Genomic DNA, 22324 nt, shown 5'->3' on the forward strand with positions numbered 1-22324 from the left:
AATAATAACATGCAGATGAAACTACCAGGTTTGTTAATAAGTTAAGTATGAAAAATATACGTAGGCATCCCTGAGTCATAGAAACAGATATGAGAAAATCCATAGGCCCATTATAATTATTCATATTTCATTACCTTTGGGAACACTATACTATTTATATCAAATAAAAGAATCAGAAGGTACGCTTAGGCCTTTATTACACACACTGGCATAGGTGACCTGCCAGCTTTATTATTATGAGTTATCCTGAGATGGACAGCCTGTTTGTTTTGTGTAGATGGTGTGTGTGTGTGTGTGTGTGTGTGTGAGTGTGTGTGTGAGCACAAAGCCATCGGCTATGATCTTTTTATTTACTGATTTGTTCATAGACGTGCACATTTATGTGCTGTCTCTGTGATTTATTGGGTGTGATTATTGCATATTTTGTGTCTGTTTTCGTTTCAAAAACAACTACAAATCATTGAAGTCAAATTTTTGTCTTCATCTCACATTCGACAATAATAACAAAGTAAAGTTGGTAAAGCCAGCTTCGTGATGCCCCCCCCCCCCCCGGCAACGTTTCAAATATACTCGAGTATTTCTCACTTCAAAGCCTCAAACATGTTATTCCAAACAGACGCAGCAGCAACATTAGATAAAAAAAACACTCTTCTTTATAGTAAGCCCTATGCCAAGAAAAGCTGGCACATTATTACTTTTAGATTGATCTAAACATGAATGAATATTAAATGAATATAAATAATTAGTTATTATAAACAAAAAAACTAATTTGTGATTTGCACAACATATACAGTATGTATAGGCTACTGTAGCACAAGAAAGTCTGGCCTGTGGATGGATTTGTAACTCAACCTGTGCTGCCCTCAGTTGGACCTCACACCTCCCTGTTAATTGTTTTCAACTTGAAAAAAGTAAATACTATCAGCAGACATGTCTGTGTCCAATGAAATGAGGCAAGGCAAGTTTATTTGTATAGCACATTTCAACAACAAGGCAATTCAAAGTGCTTCACATAAAACCATTAAAACATCAAAACATAAGGCAAAAGAAAAGGAGATTTAAAAACAATTAAGAACATTCATTGAAACATTAAAAACAGTCATTAAAACACTAAAAAGCAGTGTAAGAAATAAAATACAGTAGTAGTAAAATGCAGAAATTGATTAATATCCTTGAATCTGGTTCAATTAAAGGCAGCAGCAAACAGAAAAGTCTTCAATCTTGATTTAAATGAGCTGAGGGTCTCAGCAGACCTGCAGCTTTCTGGGACTTTGTTCCAGATATGTGGAGCAGAACAACTGAACGCTGCTTCTCCATGTTTAGTTCTGACTCTGGGAACAGAAAGTAGACCGGTCCCAGACGACCTGAGGGGTCGGGATGGTTCATAAGGTAGCAGCAGATCAGAGATGTATTTTGGCGCTAAACCATTCAGTGCTTTGTAAACCAACAGCAGGATTTTAAAGTCAATTCTTTGTTGGACAGGAAGCCAGTGCAAAGACATCAGAACTGGGGTGATGTGATCCACCCTCCTGGTCTTAGTGAGGACTCGATGAGGGGCTGAAGTGGGTTCACTATGGCTTTAAATGTTTAAATTAAAAATATCTTTATATAAAAAATGTATGCACATTAGTATGTAAAGAAGTATGTTTGATTGTCTAAAGACTCATTTTGTTTTTATTTATGCACTAAAATTGTGTGTATTTGTTTGTTTCCTCAGGGCAACATTGTGCCACTTGTGTTCAGGTAATATCCTGCTGTAGTGTGGAGATGATCATTATGACCATAGTTTAATATCTACTGATAATTACAGATGTGGACACAGGAACATATTATGGGAAGGAACAGGATCAGACAGTTAGGGTCGTTTGAGAGACAATCAGGTCAAGGGTCAGTCAGCAGAGTAACGTGTGTCTGCATGTGTGTGTGTGTGTGCATGTGTAGCTCTGTAGTTTGTTTGCATGCGTGTCAGTGGATGAAGAAGGGTAAACGTCACACTTGAATGTGTGCTTCCTGCTCTCTCAGAGGAGAATTCTTGTCTGTTGAACGGCTCTGAGGATGAAGAGGAAGATGAAGAAGTGGCAGTGGTTACACGCCTATCTTGGGGGAGACGCTTACCCAGAACGTCAGGGTCTTTCCAGATGTGACACACACACACACACACACACTACTCTGCTTACTGACCTAATTGGCTCTAAAATGACCCTAACTGCCTGATCCTATATGTTACGCTAATAATGTGTTCCTGTGTCCATTTCTGAAATTATCAGTAGATGGTCAAGTACAAACAATGACGATAGTCATAATTATTACACATTTTATGATTGATATATTACCAGGGACCCCAAAGCTCCCCCAAAATGGAGGGAAATGTTTTTTTACAAACCTGCTTTCAGCAAACTGCAAATTCACCCTGCATGAGAAGAAACACTCTTACATGGATGTAAACGTCATTCAACAAAGGAAGGGGTTGATGTAAGTGCATTTGCAACATACCGCAAATACGCCCCCCCCCCCCCCCCCCGAAAGACTGTGCAGGAGCCACAACTTCTCACGGCTGAAGAGCCCTCTGTTGTCCATTAAGACCAACACAAGAAGCACAACTAAAGAACTGAAGACGGACAGACGGGCTCTACCGCTCAGAGCATGAGCAATGTTTCTAGAAACACTGCAGGGGGGTTAAGGTTTCCATTTCTCGTCGGTTAAAGATTCAACCGACATGACATGGGGGCCATTATCCCGTCGAGCTAATAAATGGTGTCACTTGCTGTGTGCCAGTGTCAAACCGGCATTTTTCAGTGTTACTGCAGAGACTTCTTAAATTAAACCCCAGCATGGGACACAGTGCTGGGAACTCAAGAGGGAAGTCTGTGCCAAGTCGCTGAATTATTATCGGGAGCTTTCAAACCCTAAATAACAGCAGCCTGAAAAGATCTGGTGAAAAGAAGAGGGTGGTTGCTGAAGGAAACCAAATGCCTGCAAAGTGTGTGTGTGTGTGTGTGGGGGGGGGGGGGCTTAAGGGCACAATATATAAAGCAATATATATATATAAATATAACATAAGGCTATAAAGTGAGTAGGAGTAAATATTTTAATTTTGCAATAAAAAAAATATAAAACTAAACTGAGTGTTATTGTTATTAATTCAGGGCAATGCTGAAGTAAAGGGTCATTTCACCAGTGGTGGGCCGTCAGACAGAATCACAAAGTTATAGCTATTTTATAATTTAATAATTTTTCATAAATACACTACACTACATGTATTGTGTATTGTTTTCCCATTATCTTATGTTCTCATTGCACAGCTACTGTCTTCCTCAGTTGCTCTGCTTCCAGTGCAGCTTGTTTTAAGTAGAGCTTTTATCCAATCAGATCTCACCTCTGTGTCTCTAGGTAAGAACAGAGACTCACAAGTGCATCCATGTGCAGTTTAAGTGAATGAGGACGATATTGTTGATTGTCATAGTGTTCAATCAGATCTTTAGTTTGACGTGTCAGAGCCTGCTAGCTGGCCTAGCCATACGTGATTGGTCAGTGGGCTAGCGTGACATGTTGGGTCATGTCAAAATCTGCTGCCTCTGCCGAGCGGACCTATTCTTTTGATTTCACTGTATCATGAAGAACAGGATAAGATAAGAATACGTAGGCTAGCAATTAAATATCGTCAAGAGAACTTTACCAATTAAATACATTGTTGGATCATAAGTAAATAATAATCATTTGGATCAACAAGGTATTTTTTTCCCATACCGTCCTCAAAAAGTGTAACCACGGCACTTCAAAGTACGTATTTCACTACTTTAATATCTAAACAGCGTCGCTGTCTTAAAGGGCCAACGTGTAGCATTTGGCAGCATCTAGAGGTGAAGTTGCAGATTGCAACCAACTGAAACTTCTGTGTGCACGCTAATGTGAGCAACAATTGTTTTCAGGCGATTTATACACTAAAGAAAACACACTTATTAATATTATATTCAATTTCGGCCAATAGATCCCCCTCAATGCTACACACTGTCCCTTTAATAAATCTGCAGTGTAGCCTTTAAAATACAAGTTTGAAAAGAAGCCTGTCTTGGACAAACATTACAACAAACAAAATACCCGAAGTTCCTGACAAATTGTTCAAATCATTGTCATCCCGTGTATATGATAAGACATAATATTGATATAAGCTAGATTATATCATCTTGCTGCACGTGCACAGCGTGCGTGTTTTAAAAGATGTAATAAAGCAATAAAAAGGAGAGTCAAAATAACTTCCCATGCAGTAAGCATCATTTCCAAAAATAAGACACAACTCAGTGGGATTCAGGTTTTCTTTGTAATTTTAATTCCCATCATTTAGTTTAAATGCAGACATTTTTTTTTACTCACTAAAATCTTAAATAAAACACATTACAGTACGATATATGCAAATCAGAAGAGCTTTAAGATTTTGTAGAAGCAGGCTCCAGTTTCTTTTGATATTTATATTCATTCGTTTATATATTTATTTATTTTCTTAAACGTTTTGAAGGACCGGACAGTTAAGATAGCAGTAAACAGTAAAAAGACAACACAGAGCTTGTAAAGCCTGCAGGCCAGCCAAGGAGCACATTCTATCACGAGACAGACCAGAACACTAGAGACAGCACGCCACATCCAGATGAGGGTCTGAACTGATGCCCCTCCACCTCTCGTGAGGTGGGTGCTGGTTCCCACATGAACAGGAGAGGGCACTGGGGAGGAGCTACACCACCTTCCCAAGAAACTGCTTGTGTTGCACAATTCAGGGAGAAGGAAATGGCCCCATCTGTTTCTCTGCGACGAGGTCACAAAAAAACGTTATACGCAATAGAAGCGCAGCGACCCCCCTTTAGACGGCGTTGGTCTGATACCGATTAGCTGACACGGAAGGGTCTAAAACGGGGAGGGGAAAAAGTGTCGGATCGCGCCATCTAGCGGCTGCGTTCATAGTCGTACCAAACCAATTGTTAACAATTATCGCAAATTTGACCTGCGCAACCATTGGAATTATTGACTTTCAGGACGTAACTATATTATCCTTAATTCACAAGAGAATTAGACTCAATGGGGTCTGACTCATATAAAGGCCCTGAAAACTTTTTTTAAATTAATTAATTAGCTTCTTACATGAACGATGGTATCCACCATTGTAATACATAATTTTTCGTCAAAGTCGGAAAAGATTTCGGGTGAGAGATATATTGTTCTTTTGCGCCCTCCAGACTGGTTTTGAAGTGGGAAAAAGGTGATGTTTTTCATCCACCAATCAGAGACATTTGAATCAGTCGTTGGGTTGTTTGTCAACCAGATCAGCTGACTTTCCAGCGTTTAACACCTACCGATCGAATTATCATTATTTAATGATATAAAGAAACACGTAATATTAAAAAAAACAAGTTTTCAGGAGCTTTAACATACGAATAGCAACGCTACTTTAATTTTGTTTCATGTAGCATTACCATAGTTACTTTCATTCAAATTTGACACGCGATAGTTTGAGCCGTTCCAATCGGATGTTTGAAGTTGTCACCAGAAGACCATTTTCACTTTTCCCTCCCCATCTTGAGCAGCGCATCCCTTTTGGCCTATCAAGACTGAGAATGCGTGGAAATACACACACAAAAAATATGACAGAGTGAGTTACAAATGGAGGGGGGGGGGGGGGGGGTGCAAGAGCACGGTGATGCAGCACTAACCAGATTTCTGAAGCATGCTGTCAATATTGTTTGCCATTGAGTGTCTTTCATCAGCTGAAGTACGGGAGATAAAAAAAAAAAGGTTTCTACTACTGTCCTAGACAGCAACATATTCTGTGCGTTCCACAACCACCACTACACTACTACTACTACTACTACTTTGTATGCCAGAAAAAAAAGATTTAGTTGTAGTGTCGGATGCAGTCTGCCATAAATACCAGCATGTCCTACAGCATCCGGGGGCATTTTGCAGAATGCATACTTTTCTGGCTTTTCACGACCCACAATCCTATGCGCATGAGCAAAAGGGTCAAAGTTAAAGATGCCATGTTATTAGGTCCTAGTGCGTCCCGACTGAATGTAACAGTAGGTACTTTGTAAGGGAAGCAGTACGTACTAAAAGTAGAAAGAAAAAGAACGCAGCTATCATTGTAAACATGAATAAATGTTATTTTGTTAGCATTCAACGAGTTTTTAACTGTACAAATTTGAACCCACCAGCTTCGTGCAGCCCCCTTCCCCCCGTGTAACACACACACGTGTGAAGAATGAAAACGGTATGACCTTCAAGAGTGGTTTCCTGCCTCAACAAGGAAAGAAATGTCCTCGCAGTCCAGTTATCAGTTGAAGATTTAAGAGTCTCTTCTACAGAGGCTTTGCCTTCACAATTGTGACCAAAAGCGGTAGGGAAACAAAATGACAAAGTGTTTTTCCATCTAAAAATTCAAAAAATAAAAAAAGGGGAATTTGAAAATCCGACCTATTGGCATCCGACACGTTGATCTACGTGTCAGACGAACGCACTGGGCTCGGAGGAAGCGTGGCGCGTGGCACGAGCGACTCTGAGAGATGCTCCAGTGATGAGAGTCACTCCATCCAGTCCCTGTTCTTCAGTTTCCCCGCCGACCCCCCCCCCCCCCACGATATTGTGCACCAGTGTTCCGGAAGCTCACCCGGGTTAAAACTCAGATATGGTAGAAAAATATATAGTCTTGATGAGATTTCTCTCGTCATTCTGAACGGCACCCACACATGTAGTAGCAGTGTAAAGTGACAGGGATCAGGATCAGAACCACTACAACAAACAAGAGGCACCGCTCGCTCTCTCTCTCTCTCCCTCTCTCTCTCTCTCTCTCTCTCTCTCTCTCTCTCTAGACACTTCCAAGTTATTCATGTTTTTACTTGCACTTAAAAAAGAAATTCATTGTTAATAGTGACGTCTTTCATTGGCATCATTAGGCAACGGCTTTTATTTATTCCAGACACTCTACAATATGGTAACGATCTAAACACCACAGTACTTCATTATTTGACCATATCTGCACAAAGTAAAACACAATGTTACAAGGCAAGTGGCTACTTAAGCATAGATTTGTTCATGAGATCGACAGAAAAAAATAAAATGAAGTTGGAAACACGCCACAAGTAACATTTAAAGAAATACAGAGACCTTGCAACACCTGGCATAGAGTTTGTTCAAATATAAAAAGAAAAAATCTTTAGACTTTGTTCTTCTACAGGTTAGGTGACCTTGTTAAAAAGCTGGTGATGATCAGTACCAACCCCCCCCCCCCCCCGATACCCGCTTCATTCAAAAATAGTGATCCTCAGACAAAAATGTCTTGTGATATTTCTGACACACGAGAGGTTCTGATTTTTTGAGCCCATGAGATCTCCCTCACCTTTAGCACTTGGACTGAAACGCACGTGATCAGCAGACTAAAATCGCTTCTACGCTTCATAAACAACAACAAGTGGCCCATTTTGAGGAGCTACGCATGTGGGCCGGGGGTTTGAATCCCCTTCCTGTCCACCTCTGCATTAACTGGCTGAGTTCTGTACACACATGATACGAAGCGTTTGATGATGACGTCTGACGCGACGAGGCCGAACAGGGGGTTTGATAACGCCGAGGCTCGGGGCTACAGAGGCTTCGTAGACCCGGCAGACCTGACAAGACCAGAACGTGGACGGTCGTGGAGGTTCGTCGTTGGCTGGCAGCCTTCGATGTGAGAAACATGACTCCAGTAGCTTCTTTTTTTTTTAAATATGAAAACAAAAGGCAAACGGATGAAGATATGTGAACATTTTACGGGACCTTGTCGGGTGTGTTTTTTGTAAACCTCGTTCTGCTTGAAATCTATTTTGAATATCGCCATCTGAAACGCACCTGAACGTTTTCTCAAGACGGAAACCTTGAACTGAAGAACTCTCCAACAATACTGTTGAGTTTACTGTTGCGATAAAATCAGAAGGAATGAAATATCTTCATTTTCCCTGCTGGGAATGGGTTTATTGATTTACATTGAAATACCTTCTTTTTTAAATTAATACACTTCTACCAACTGGCAGTGTGTGTGTGTGTGTACTCTGGGATGAAACACACTGTATAATATGGCATCATGAAGAGCCCCTTCCTTCCTTACTACGTTAAAAACAAACCGTAACCCCCTTCCCCAAAACTCTTTAGGACAGTATTTACAGTACAAATTACAGTATATTACATGATTAAAAAATATGAGATCCATCTCTAAAAACATACAGGAGCTCTTGACAAAGAAAAAAAAATCAACTCTTTCAGCAAATCAGGTTTCTGTGGTATCATGTGGAAAAAGAAAAAAGGTAGCAGAGTGACAGTCCCACCAGCCCTCTCTCTGAGGCGTCCTTTCCATTTGGCCTTAGTTGTACCTGGCTAGTGTGTTCAAAGGGAGACGATGGATGGGTCGGTTTACCACACGCACATCTTTTCTTCTTCTTTTTTTTTTTTTTTTTACTTTACTTTAAAGCAAGCCGCAATACAACAAATCACACTCAATCCAATACAACAATATGTACAGGGTTTGTTTTTTTCTGGCATTTTGGAACGATAATAATGAGCACTTGACCGACTATGCTACCTGACATTGCTGGTAGAATGATTATAGTTTTACTGCAGTTTAGGTGCGCAGCATTTTTTGTTTTTTAAACTCGTGATTTTGTGTTTGTTTTTTCCGTTTTTTAAATGAGACAGAAAAGAGTTACGGAAAATCTCCCCTTTATTGGCACAGCCGATTGAATGGTAGGGTGGAAACACGGCGGCTGCACGCTTTCTTACGCGCCCGAAAGAAGAGAATAAATACGAACCGATCAGAAACCAGAGTGAGGCAAAAAGAGATCTCTGGACTACGGAGCCAGGCAGCACATGAACCAACCCTCCTCACCTCCACAGTACAACCCAGTCCGTCGGCAAACCTCTGCCGCTCTCTCTCCTCCCTCACCCTTTCCCTCGCTTTGTTTTCCGTTTGTACTACCCCTGACACTCGAGCTAGGATTTTTTTTTAACCCGAGTATCTCTCTCTCTCTTTCTGACTCGCTCTTCCTCCTCCGTCCTCCCTCCCAGCCGAGCGTCCCTCAGACATAGGGCAGGATGCCGTAGACGAACAGGGCCATGACGGCGGCGCTGAACAGGCCGGCCACGGGCACCGTGACGAACCACGCCAGGAAGATGTTCCTGAAGAGGCGCCAGTCCACCGCTTTCTTGGAGCGGATCCAGCCCACGGCCACGACCGAGCCCACCTAGAGGTGCCGAGGGGGGGAGAGAGAAAACAATCAGCAGCAGCACAGAACACAACGTGTTTAAGAAGGCAAAGTCAAAGACACTGAAGAGCTGCAGGTCGTTCGGGCTTTTCTTATTTCAGATGTCAGCTCGTGTCTCCGTGTTCTTCCCGACGTCTTACATATTCTGTATGTTTAGCCGTTATTTGTCCATCTAGCTCTCCATTATGTTTGTGGCCTCTGGCTTTGCCATTGAGGGTATTTAATATTAAATGGACAGTCAAAACTTACTGTTCCTCTTACCTTTAGTGCTAGTTATCAGTCTAGATACTTTTGGTGTGAGTTGTCTAGCTTTGGAGCTATCGGCCTTCTCTCCAATACTATGGAACTATATGCCACCTGTGGTGCTCACAGCGCCAAAAACAAACAAACTCACTCAAAAGCAATGTCTGTCTCCACAAATCATGACCCGGTTACTCAAGATAATTCAAACGTTGTCTCAACGGCCAATATGTCCAACACTCGGCAACTAACACCAAAACAATATGATATCATATGTTACAATAACAATTTCATATACTTTATTGCTCCTCCAATCAATAGAAACAATATGTTATAAGAGGATCACATGATTCATGTGTAAAATCCTTAAAGATAAATATAAGGTTAGTTTTCAGGTAGTTTAACTTCAGCTGGATATTTCTACCACACTTCATTCCTTACATTTCTGACAGCTGTAGTTATTAAAGTAGCCTAGGAGCAGACCAAAGTGATCCACAGTGTAGTGGATAAAAAAGGTGACAGCACAAAACATTAGCCTCCGAACAGAAAAGCCTGTGACCGGCCTTCAGCTCTTCACGACCAGTTTGGGTCCAAAATGTCTGTTAGTCGGAGCAAGCCGATTTAAAAAGTCACCACGACCTGAGTTGAATCTGTGTGGATGTCTGAAATCAGCAGTTCTGGTCTTTCCAAAAAACGGATGTTTTTTTTTTCTCAGCTAATTTAAATCATTGCTGCTGTCAGACGTCCACACATGAACTCTTCTCTCACCTTTATTCAAATCATCGAATCAGAACAGTGGCATTCATGTGTGGGCGGGGCCACGTGCAGTGACTGTGAGACTGCAGGTAGGGCGGGGGTTAAACTGGGCCTGCTCTTATACGGCCAAAGAAACACGAGACGCCTTCTGTCCCGCTGGAGACTAAATGTGGAAGGCCAGCAGAGTCCAGTGGTGTGTGTGGTCCAGGGGTCAGTCTCACTCTAAAGGGCCAGACTAGACCACACTGAAATATTTCCAGGGAAGGAAAGGTCGCAGAAAGTTACTCTACTTTTTCTCCTTCGTCTTAGATATTTAGCATTATTCTGAAAGTGGCCTTTGAAAAAGCCTGTGTGAGTGATATCTAAACTCTGTGGTCAACATGTTTATCGTATTTCAGCAGCGTGACCTCGAGGCTGCTGACCGCCTGTAGAGCGTCTGAAACGACGCGTTGCTGCACATGCTCCCACCGGGGCCGGGCATCCATTCAGTCTCATCTGCACATCAGTGAAGAAGTCAAATGAAGTGAGAGAGTGCGGACTCTGAACCGAGACAAAAAACTAAACGGATGCCCGTCACTGCTCGTTCACTCTCACTTTCTCTCTGGGAGATGTTTACAGGTGTTGTTGGCTACTTTCTTACTTAAAAGTTACTGCAAGGAACTCGTTTCTGTGTTGATTTTAGCGACCCCTGTGGACAAATGTGGTAGTGTTTCAGAGCACCAGAGTCCCTTAAGAAAACCTCTAATTCTACTGCAGCAGGGATCTGACGGTCTGCTCCGTGCAGTCCTGGTTCGAAGGATGCAGTGAAGCCGGATCTGGGTCTGTCTCTCTGCAGGAGGCCCCGCTGCAGTCTGAGCTGAAGGGCTTTCTGGTGAAACGGCACGGTTTCACCTGATTTTGCGCAGAATCTGACCTGGAGGCAACGACGACAACCGTAGAGAATAACTATAAAGAAATAGCCAAGCTTCTCGCTGATGGTCTCGTTTACTTAAGTGGGTCACATAGAGACATCAGTATAAAATGAAGATAATTACCAGTTTAAAGTTCCTCACAGTAACATAAATTGAGACACGATCACAAGTTCGCTGATATCGTTAAAATGCTGACTTCGTCCAACAACACCTGGGCATCTCCCCCGACACAACCATAAAATCAAATCACCACCACAATAAGATATAACGCTAACCTTCAGTAGATTTAGCATTTTAGCATGGCAGTTGATTATGGAAGGTTTTAGGGAAGGGAAGTGGAGGGTGAGAGGTGGAAATAAGGTATGAATGATGATGTTGATGTTTAGACAAATTGATCAGCAGTAATTTAATACCAGTTTTGATTCTTGTGCAGTTTCCCTTCAGCAGACATTTCGGAAATATTGACCTAAACCATAAACACGATAGTTTCTTAAGTCTCGTGTTGCCCTCGTGTTTTCATAGATGCAGCGATCACGTAGTAGAATTGTGTGCCTAGCTCTTTCACTTGTCGCCTCCATCCATCCATCCATTTTCCTCCGCTTATCCGGGGTCGGGTCACGGTGGCAGCAGGCCAACCCAGACTTCCCTCTCACCGGCAACATGTTCCAGCTCATTCTGGGGGATCCCGAGGCGTTCCCAGGCCAGCTGGGAGATGTAATCCCTCCAGCGTGTTCTGGGTCTTCCCCGGGGTCTCTTCCCAGTTGGACGTGCCTGGAAAACCTCCAGTGGGAGGCGTCCAGGAGGCATCCTAATTAGATGCCTGAACCATCTCAGCTGACTCCTTTCGACACGAAGGAGTAGCGGCTCGACTCCAAGCTCCCTCCTGATGACCAAGCTTCTTACCCTATCTATCTCTAAGGCTGAGCCCGGCCACCCTACGGAGGAAGCTCATTTCGGCCGCTGTGTAACACTTGTCGCCAGTGTTACACTAACCCCCCCCCCATCACAGGCTACCAATATGAAGGAAATACAGTTTTTGGCGTAGTGAGTTAGCCTAGCTTAGCATAAAGACAGTAAACACGAGGAAACAGTTCGCCTGGCTCAGTCCAACGAATCTGCCAACCAGCTACCTCATGTTACAGGAGGTTACGTGCTGCACTATTTCTTGGCTGGGAGCAGTAACTTCCTCGACTCTCCACTGGTTGCCCGGCAACTGCTCAGAGCCTATAAAGAGCCCAGCATAGAACGGTGCAATAAACACCAAAGACATTTTCAGAAAACATCTTTGCTCGGGTTAACCTACAGAGAAATGTGATGAATGAATGTGAATGAGTAGAGGACGATACATTCTCAACGCTTTCCAAAAGTACAGTTATAGTAGTAATACAGCTATACTACACCTGATATACTGCTCAATATCTAATAGGCTCGAATTTCATGACATTTATTTTCGCTGCCGGGGGGGAAACTGCAGGAGAAGTCAAAACAGCAACTTTTGGGAGTTGAGTGATTGGCGTTTGCGATTGTGAGCTATGGGTGAAGCGGTGAAGTGGCTTCACCACCAATGACACCAATACCTTGCAGTGGGTGGAGCTTATTGGGATGCCCACATTTGACGCAACAAGCACTGATAACGCACTCATTACTTCAATGCAAAATCCGCTGTGAAGACAGATGAGTGGAGAGACACAGAGAGAGGTGGAGAGGAGAGGGACAGAGGTAAATAAAAGAGTGGAGAACAAGTACGGCAGGAGAGGTTTGGGGGGAGGGTCGGGGGGAGGGTGTCCTGTAGCCAAGCACAGGAGGTGAGGACCCAACACACCAAACCATGCCAGTGCTGAGAGGGAAATAAAAACATGGAAGAGAGCTGGTGGAAATGAAAGAGAGGATGAGACACCAGGTTGATGTTGGTTGTGTCGGGACCCGGAGGGGGTCCGCCACGTCTTCCGGCCTGGATCAGAGGTTTCCTGGAAAGAAACAGGGGAGAGGGGCTGCACACTGCTGCGGCGGGTGGGGGAACAGCGCCAACCATTTGTCTTTTAATTTATCCAGCGAAGAGAATCGGAATTGTTTTTTTTTTTCTTTTTTAAATCGGTGTAGCCAGGAGAAGGAGACCCGGTGCCCCCGGAGACAGTGTGAGCTCTCTATCCCCTGGAAAAGTGCCTGTGGGAGAGGGTGAGAGGCCGGTTAGAGGGGGCCACTCGCTCATACCTTGCAGTGCGTGGTACTGACAGGGATTCCGATATTGGACGCAAACACCACTGTGAGTGCAGAGGCCAGTTCAATAGTGAATCCACTGTGGAGTGAGGGAGGGGAGAGGAGAGGGGGGGGGGACAAAGAGACATCCTTCATTGTAATGTCTGGCGTGTGCTGCTGATGGCACGGCCCACATTCATAGTAATACAGTTCGAGAACAGCTCTTTAAAAGTCGGCTCAACACACACAAAACATATGGTAATCATACACATATCACTCTCTGAAACACACACACACACACACACACACGCGACAACATTTCCATCCGGAAGCCCAGAGCATGGTTGCACAGACAGACTGACCATCCTCTGAATGCTGTCTAGCTAACAAGAAAGACAAAAAGAAGTGTTGCACAAAGACTGCGTAGGTGTCATCGAGGAGGTAAGAAAGCAGGTGGCTGGAATTCAGCCCTCACTTGTGCTTTTCTTACTGTGACGAAAAGTCGAAAATGTCATCTGTGAAAAAGGCCGACTCATCAGGAGACTTTCTGAAGACTTGGACAGACGCCACTCACTCCACCGACAAACCTTTGTGTAGCGGGTCAATTATGTAAGTGTGTCACACAACATGAGCTCATCACAAAGAGATCTGCAGCAGTCCGTCCCTGTGGTGGTCAGAAGGATGAAAACCCACATTTCTAGTTTGAAAAAGAGTCGCAGTGCTACACCGGCCCTGCTCAGCTCCCGACTACAGACACACCACTACACCCACACTTTCCTGTCCTCGCCCCAAACCAACCTCTTTGTCAGATTGATGGGTGGAAACAGACACCGGAGGAAAAGAGGGCCTTTAGAACGGCGAACCAGAGCAAATGTATCTTTCGAGTCCTGGCAAAACACTGCGCTGGTGATGGAAAGAGGACGATTAGGAAAGAAAGAAAAAGAGGTGCATATAGCGAGAGAAGGGGCCAAGGAGGAGGAGAAAATGGAGAAAGAGGGAGAAATAATGAGAGTGGGAACGACTGCGGGACTCTCGGGAAGATTTAGAGGTGGCACGGCAATAAAAAGCAAGACAAAGACGGGAGGTACAGAAGAAAAGGAAGAAGCAAGAAGAAGTTGTTGAAGAATAAGTGGTTAACCGCAAAAAATAAGAGATTTACAGGAGAGGGCAGAAAGGAACTTGGAAAAAAAAGGAGGCGGACAGAAGGAGGGGGGGCAAGAGACGGAGTCAGACTGGCGTCCCTCCCCCGCGGTTGGGGAAGAGAGGCCCTCCCTCACCCTCCCTGCTCTACTTCTCCTCATCCAGAATGCCAAACAACTTCCTGTTACCCTGTGTGATGATCCCACACACACGCACACACACACACACACATACATACGCACCCACACACGGAAAACTTGGAACAATTAGACCTTAATATGCATGCATGCACATACAGCACATTCACCACACAGCGACCTGCAGGCGGAGCCTCGCTTTCTTCAGCTGACACGAAACACACAAACCAACTCGAGGTAGGCACGCACGCACGCACACACACACACACACACGCTTCAGCTAATGCGTGGGAGGACGAGGGGACAGCAGGAGAGAGACGGAGGGAGAGAGAGAGATCTCAGGGGCAGCAGTGGTTACGGATGCGTGATGTCCGCTGCTTAGGTTGTGCGATGAAGTGTGCCCTCTGGATAGATGAAAGACTACTTATTTATTCAGAGCGGTTATGTAATAAGGTCGAAGGTTGGAAGACAAACAGAGAGTATCAGTCCTACTGCATTCTCTCTGCAAAGGGCTACTACAGGGAAAGAATTAGTTCGAGCAACGTGATAGAGTAGGACAAAGTATAAAAATGATGTTGTTTAATAATCATGATAACATTTATCATCAAACATTTTATACGTCTCTAGGGAGAAAAATGTTTGAAAAAGGAGAATATGCTTTCACCTTTGTACTGTCCGTAATCACAAAAAAAATATTCACAGAGAGGCCTTTTCAGACGCAGCCGACACAGAAAACCAAAGTATAACTGTGTACTTGCACGTTCCTTGTGTAGTAAAAGGGCGTTTTGCCTGCAGCGGCATCTCCGTTTGGGAAGCAGAGGGCGGTGAGTCGGCGCACGCTCAAGACAATCACCATAGTTAGTCGGACAGGTTTACTACATCTTAATGTCATCATGCTGCCTCAGGTTTGTGCATTCTGATGCCAGCATAGTATGGATTTATGAAAGTCCGTTGTTCAATAACATTTATCAGACTATTAAAATACATTGTGTGTGTGTGTGCACAGAAACACTTACCAAGGATGTCGTTCCACCGGATGTCGAGGCTTATTGGAAGTCCGTCTCTCTCTCTCCCTCCTATCCAGTTCTTTCTTTCTCACTCTTACAATTCTCCATAAACACAGACACGCAGCCCCCACCCACCCACCCGCTCGCCCACGTGGTGCCGTTCTCACCTTGAGGGGGTGATGGGAGTCAGGTCCTTCCCCATGGTCTGGATGACGCGGCGGCCCCACACCCACAGGCCGGCACAGATGCCGATGCCGCCGTAAAACAGCAGCCAGATGGGGGTATCGGCGTCCTGCATCACGCCGCCCTGGTCGTAGATCATCCACAGCGCCACCAGGGGCCCGATGGCGTTGCTGCGGAGGTGAGGAAATAGAGTATGACTTCAGGCAGCCCCTCTGATATTCACGCTAGACTGAACATCACATGGGCAAAGCTGATTTCCTGTATTTGTTTGGCACAGAAACATTACTTGTATGTGATCCTATTGGGCAAAAAGCTCATGAGATACATGATCGGGTAACAGCAGGAGGCAGCACCTGACATCGTTGCCTCCGTGGGCGAAGGAGCCGAAGCAGGCGGTGAGGATCTGCAGGAAGTGGAAGAGCAGGTAGACCTCGGGCTTGTCCTTCTCCTCATGGTCCTCCTCGGCCAAGTCGTCCAGAGGCACGGGAACCGGATTCCCGTCCTCGTCCACCCCCTCCAGGTCCGTGGCCAGCTTCATCTCCACCCCGCCCTCCTCCGCCTCGATCTCCGCCTCCGCCACGGCGTTGCAGTACGACGAGTAGCTGTCGTAGCGCACCCTCTTCTTGGAGTAGGACACGCTGTTGCTCCTGCCGCTGCCCCCCTCCCCCACCAGCTTCTCACTGTCGTCGCGGGACTCAGAGCGGATGAGCGGCTGCACGGGCATGCCGCATATGGCCGCCGTGTAGCAGGTGTAGCTGTTGTTACGCCGCAGCAGGCGGTAGTTGTTGTCCGGCTGACCCGCGTTGGAGCCCGAGCGGTCCCCGTCGTCCATGCGGCCCAGGTGGATTTTGTGGAGCAGGTCCTTGTACAGGCCCGAGTCCTTGTGCACGGTGTGGTACACCTGGCCGTCGCTGCGCACGTGGCCGTGGCCGTCGAAGTTGAAGCTGCCGTTGGAGATGGGGGACTTGAGGCAGCCGTTGGTCATCGAGTGGGTCCGGCCTGAGGGAGAGGAGACGTTCATGAAAGTGGTGTTCAATAAGAGTTTACGGTTTACTTCCTTGAATATACAGAAACTGATTGGAGGCTGAGGAACTAAATGTGAAGCCGTTTCTGTACAGTTCAGTTTATGAAATAGTGGAATATCCTATTTTGATGGGTGAATCCGGAATTATTGTATTGTGTGTAAAATGATATTTTGTTGTTATAATGTTGTCTTTATATTGATTAGGGATGTTTCCATAGGAAGGAATTTCAAGTGAACTTTTGAAAAACAGAAAAGCACAGTTTGTTCAGAAGTCGGTGCTATAAGCTACACATGGTTGTAATCTGCCAGCAACCAGAGCAGAAGAAACGGTAGAGGTCACGAACCGGAGACAAAACCAGTCGGCTTCACCATCTGACTGAAGGAAATAGAGAGAGGTTGTTGGGATCTGGCGACGCCTCCTGGCTGGCTGAGTCCCTCACATGCGTTTTCAAACACAGGAGCATCCATGTTTCTTTCCTCTCAACAAAGGCCTGCTCTGGGATCGGCTAGAAACCCTGACGCAGGATGACCACACCCCCAGCTCCGGCCACAACCTGATGCTGGCCCCTCATTGGATATGAGACCTCATTGGCAAGGGCCCCCCCACTGTTTGTGCTACCTGGTTTATTAGCCCCAGCACAGCTACAATCGCTCTCTTCACTCTGGACTCGTTCTGGGACAAGAAGACCCACAAGGCTCTTCCTCCAGACATGCTGGTGTAAGGAGGTCCACGAGGCCTCTTCCCTCCAGCATCACGCTGGCAACAGAAGACCCACGAGGAGCCGCGGCCTCATCAAATCCTGTCAGGTCACATGTTCCATTCGCTGGTCGAAAACAGACTGTTTTATTTTGAGTTCTGGATCCTAGTGCGAGAACGGATAGCTCCTATGCCCCGTTCCTCCACCCTTTTTGTGTACACCGCCGGCAGAAAGACTATTAACCCTCTTTCCTTGCCGAAGATTTCCGGGAGGAACGAACCGACCACGTGCCTCAGCCGAAGTTAAATAGCCCTCTCTGCAGAGAGGAGATCGAGTCTGCGTCCGCTCCAGAGAGCCAGGAGCTACCGACTCCTGAGGACCGAGTTATCCCCCCCAGTCTGCGCCCGCTACGATAGCCGCGCTGCCGAGTCAGCACTCGTGGACTGAGTGCTTCCCACCACGGACAACGGGCCCCACCGAACGAAGCTTCTCAAAGTAAGAGTTACTGGTATCTGGGCCTAGCTTAGCATTAGCTTAATTTAGCCTGTTCGTTGATGTGTTGTTATTCCCGTATCTTGTCGTGTTAAGTTACTGTCGTGTTATACCGTGTTATTGCGCAACCATCACGGACCACAGAGTCCCATTATATTGTGTATTTCCCGCTGTAACTGTTTGCGTTAGATCCGTCGCTGCTAGTGAATGTAGAGTTTGTGATTCTATCACTTTAAAGACTGAAACCACGGTGGCAAACCCTCGTTTGCCGACCGAGTTTAGGGGTGATAAGGAAGCAATACGCTCACCTCACCTATTTTGGGGATTATTTTATTTCGTTTTGGTTTTATTCTCTCTTCCTTAAATCGGCTCTGAGTGATGTGTGGAGCCGTGACTATCACTGTATAAGCGTGGTCAGTTCAGAATGACGCCCGCAGACTTGTTCAGGATAGATCAACTGCTCTCTCTCTCTCTCTCTCTCACTCTCTCTCTCTCTCTCTCTCTCCTAACCCGCACACACATAGTTAGAGTTGCTGATTTTGGGTGAACCTCTCAGACTCGTGACTACGTAATCTCTGACCCCAACCCACATGGTACGCCATCCCATGTGGCCCTCTCGCAGCCATTTTGTCTAGGTCCCTAGAGTCCGCCATCTTGGCCTGTAGGCTCACACGCCCCCTTTTTAGACTGCCATCATCACTGTTTGAGTAACCGTCCCGTCCCCCTTCGTTTCCACACACACACACACACACACACATTAACCTTCACTTTCACTCTGAATGTGTAATCGTACTCAGACTATTGACATTATGAGTGACCACTAATTATGAGACTTAGTTTTATCGTTTGGTTATTGGTCCCTGTTCGCAGGGTGGTGCCCCGTTATTATTAATAATCATTAATGATTGTTACCTACATTAATAATTCTATTGTCAAGAATTCAGTTTCTTAGATGCTGATAACCCAAACACGCTCCTCTACGTTCCCAACAAGGTCTTCAGGAATCCAAATTGGTCAAGTTTCTATTCATGTCAGCTAGTATTGGCCATGTTTCGAAGACGAGCATTCAAACGTTATGGTGACATCCGAGAAGAAGATAGAAACAGCTGATCAGTCATGTGAGCCAAATGTTAGCTACCTCAGAATGTATTCTTCAAAGGCGTTTCCATAATTTATTTAGACCAAGAAGTAGTTTTCCGAAATTGAGTACATTTTACTAGATTTTGAAGTTTACATCCAGCTTTTCTAATGTAAATACATGAATGACATCTCAGCTATTGTAGTTTATATTTCTCTGAAGGCACTAGACACGTTGATCTGTTGTAAATAAAGAAACCAGAAACACACCATCTTGAAGAGGGCAAGATGGCTGTTAAGATTTCTTCATGGAGTTGCATTAAAAACGAATTTCAATCGCGACACAAGATGTAGTTTTGGTTCTATTTCATCCTTACTGACCGCCAGAGGCAGTGCTTAACACTGGATGTATTCCGTCTCGCGCATGCGCAGGTCGAATATTTATATCAACAAAGTCACTCGTGACCTCAGGTGACTCCCGTCGTCTATAAGTTCCGGTGTCATCCTGAGTTCAGTCCTTTTTTTCTTCTCGCTACGCAGGTTGACTACCATGGTAGTCGAAAAAATATATATTTTGTCTAAGAGCAAGATATGTTAAAGTTTGTCGCGGTAGCCTTGTGACCACCGGTCGGGGTTGCGGATCTTCGCCCTCCAAAGGCTGCGACAAGCGGTCCCTCTTGGGAGGGAACGGCGTCGGCGCCGTACGGACCATCGAGCCCCAGTCTGGGTCGGGCGGACCCGAATGGGCAGCAATCGGTGAGATCGCAGCCGCCTCCAACTATGGGTCTGGCCGCTGGAGGGCCCGACCAGCTGCTGACTGGCTGCATAGAGCCAGTCAGAAGAACGATCCTGAATGCCAGGGCACCGTCTACCCGGCTGCAGTACGAAAACAGGTGGGGGCTGTTTTCTGCCTGGTGTGTGGTTCGGAACGAGGACCCGGTGCAGTGCCCCGTACCTGTGGTACTTGAGTTTCTGCAGTCCCTGTTAGATAAGGGCCGGGCTCCCGCTACCCTGAGGGTGTACGTGGCCGCTCTTTCATGGCACCATGCTAGGGTCGACAATGGCACAGTAGGGAGCCACAGACTGGTGTCCCTCTTCCTAAAGGGTGCTCGGCGGTTGCGTCCCCCAAACGCCCCGAAGGCCCCGGCATGGGACCTACATTTGGTATTGGACACCCTGTGCTTGCCTCCTTTTGAACCCCTGGCACGGGCAGAGCCGAGATGGCTGGCAACCAAAACGGTGTTTCTCCTCGCCATCACGTCGGCTAAACGTGTAGGCGAGCTGCATGCCCTGTCGGTGAGTGAATCGTGTCTGAGGTGGAACTCAGATGGATCGGGGGTTACTTTGTGGCCTAATGCAGCGTTTCTCCCAAAGGTGCTGACACGCTCTCATATCAACCAGCCTATCCAGCTTGCGGAGTTTGACCCCCCATCGGGTGAGGAGAGGTCAAGGCTGCTATGCCCAGTGCGGGCCCTCCGAGCTTATGTGGAGGCCACCGCTTGCATACGGCGGTCGGAGCAGCTCTTTGTCAGTTATGGTGGGCCTAAGAAGGGCTGTGCTCTTTCGAAACAGCGCCTGTCCCACTGGATAGTGGAAGCCATTGCCCAGGCATACAAGGCGAGCGACCGTCCGCTACCATCCGGAGTGAGGGGCCACTCTACCAGGAGTGTCTCCACATCATGGGCAGCCCTGAGAGGTGTGCCAGTGGAGGATATATGTGCTGCGGCCTCATGGGCCTCACCGAGCACCTTCACCTGACACTACAGAGTGAACGTTGCCACCCCTCACCCACTGGGGAGGGTTCTTTGGCCAGCTTCCTCTGCCTGAACTATACAAGGTGGGTACTTGTGATTCCTCGTGACTCTTTTGGTATAAGTCATCCAGTGTTAAGCACTGCCTCTGGCGGTCAGTAAGGATGAAATAGAACGAAAGTTACGAACGTAACTACGGTTCTATGAATCCTGGATGACCGCCAGAGTTCTTGGTCACTCGGAATCCCGTGAACTCGCGAGAAGATTCCATAGGACTGAACTCAGGATGACACCGGAACTTATAGACGACGGGAGTCACCTGAGGTCACGAGTGACTTTGTTGATATAAATATTCGACCTGCGCATGCGCGAGACGGAATACATCCAGTGTTAAGCACTGCCTCTGGCGGTCATCCAGGATTCATAGAACCGTAGTTACGTTCGTAACTTTCGTTTCTTCCTGACCTCTTAAATGTCACATTAATGGAGCAACAGAGCCACAGTTAGTCTTTTTATCCCTTCAAGAACATATATGGTGATCTCCTGCCAGATCTAGAATCAATGGGGTTTATAATAATGTATACATAATAATAATGATAATAAAATTCCAGTTTTACCGTACACCCTGCCATTGGGCAGGACGTTGCCTCCATTAGCCAGGTTGGAGAGCTCTCCCCTGAACTCGCGGGTGCTCCGCTCGCTGCTGACCCCCGTGAGCGGCAGCACGGCCTCATCTGTGCCCTTGGCCCCCGGCAGCTCCTTGAAGACGGGGCTCTCCTCCTCCTCTTCGGGGATCTTGTCCAGACTCTCGTCGGAAATCCTAGAGAGGGCCTGCTCCTTCTTTAGGCGACCTGGAGGACGCCAAGCAACAAGGGGGGTGGCTCAGTTCAGAACGCAACTTGTGTCTTTGACACGGCAGACGTCTATTCTAATATTTCTGAGAGAGACGTTTACAGTGTGACAGTGAAACATGGAAAAAGTCAATGCTGGTAGAAACGGTTAAACAGTTATCTGGATTATTTCCAATTAGGGCAAACTATTTTTCAATATATTTTTTTCATGCAGGTTTTCAAGCTGTATTGCACTAATATCAATAATAACCAATTAGAAAAACTTGCCGTAAGATTCCACAAACACAAATATAGCCATCAGCTGATCCAAACTAATCCCAGTGTTTACTGACCTCATGCCCCCCCGCCCACATGAACTCGGCCGTCGCCTGTTTTGCGCTTTGACGATGCAGCGGTTTCCAGAATAGGACCTGAATCCTAACAGCCATTCCGGGGTCTTTCCATTCGACCCCGGCACGCGACACAGAGAGTTGCTCACGTGTCGCGTGCCGGGGTCGGTTGGAAAGTTCCAGAAAACAATGTGAATGTTACCGCTCCAATAACAGCACTTTTTTGGGGGTTTAAGCTCTCTAAATCTAGTAGAAAT

The 22324-nt window shown here is 46.0% G+C and overlaps 1 protein-coding gene across 4 annotated transcripts in view; it reads right to left on the reverse strand.

Annotated features, from left to right (window-relative positions):
- Window positions 1-6930: 6930 nt before the first annotated feature.
- slc20a2 (solute carrier family 20 member 2) overlaps window positions 6931-22324 on the reverse strand; it is a 65592-nt gene continuing 50198 nt past the window's right edge. For all 4 annotated transcript variants that reach the window (XM_079269617.1, XM_079269618.1, XM_079269619.1 and 1 more), the window contains 5 exons: window positions 21505-21738; window positions 16199-16844; window positions 15830-16015; window positions 13394-13478; window positions 6931-9254 (listed from right to left, as the gene is read on the reverse strand). In XM_079269617.1, coding sequence (XP_079125743.1) covers window positions 9090-9254; window positions 13394-13478; window positions 15830-16015; window positions 16199-16844; window positions 21505-21738 — 1316 coding nt within the window. In that variant the 3' untranslated portion in view covers window positions 6931-9089. The remainder of the gene's footprint in view (window positions 9255-13393; window positions 13479-15829; window positions 16016-16198; window positions 16845-21504; window positions 21739-22324) is intronic.

This window comes from Melanostigma gelatinosum (genome assembly GCF_949748355.1).
Source record: "Melanostigma gelatinosum genome assembly, chromosome: 6".
Lineage (NCBI taxonomy): Eukaryota > Metazoa > Chordata > Actinopteri > Perciformes > Zoarcidae > Melanostigma > Melanostigma gelatinosum.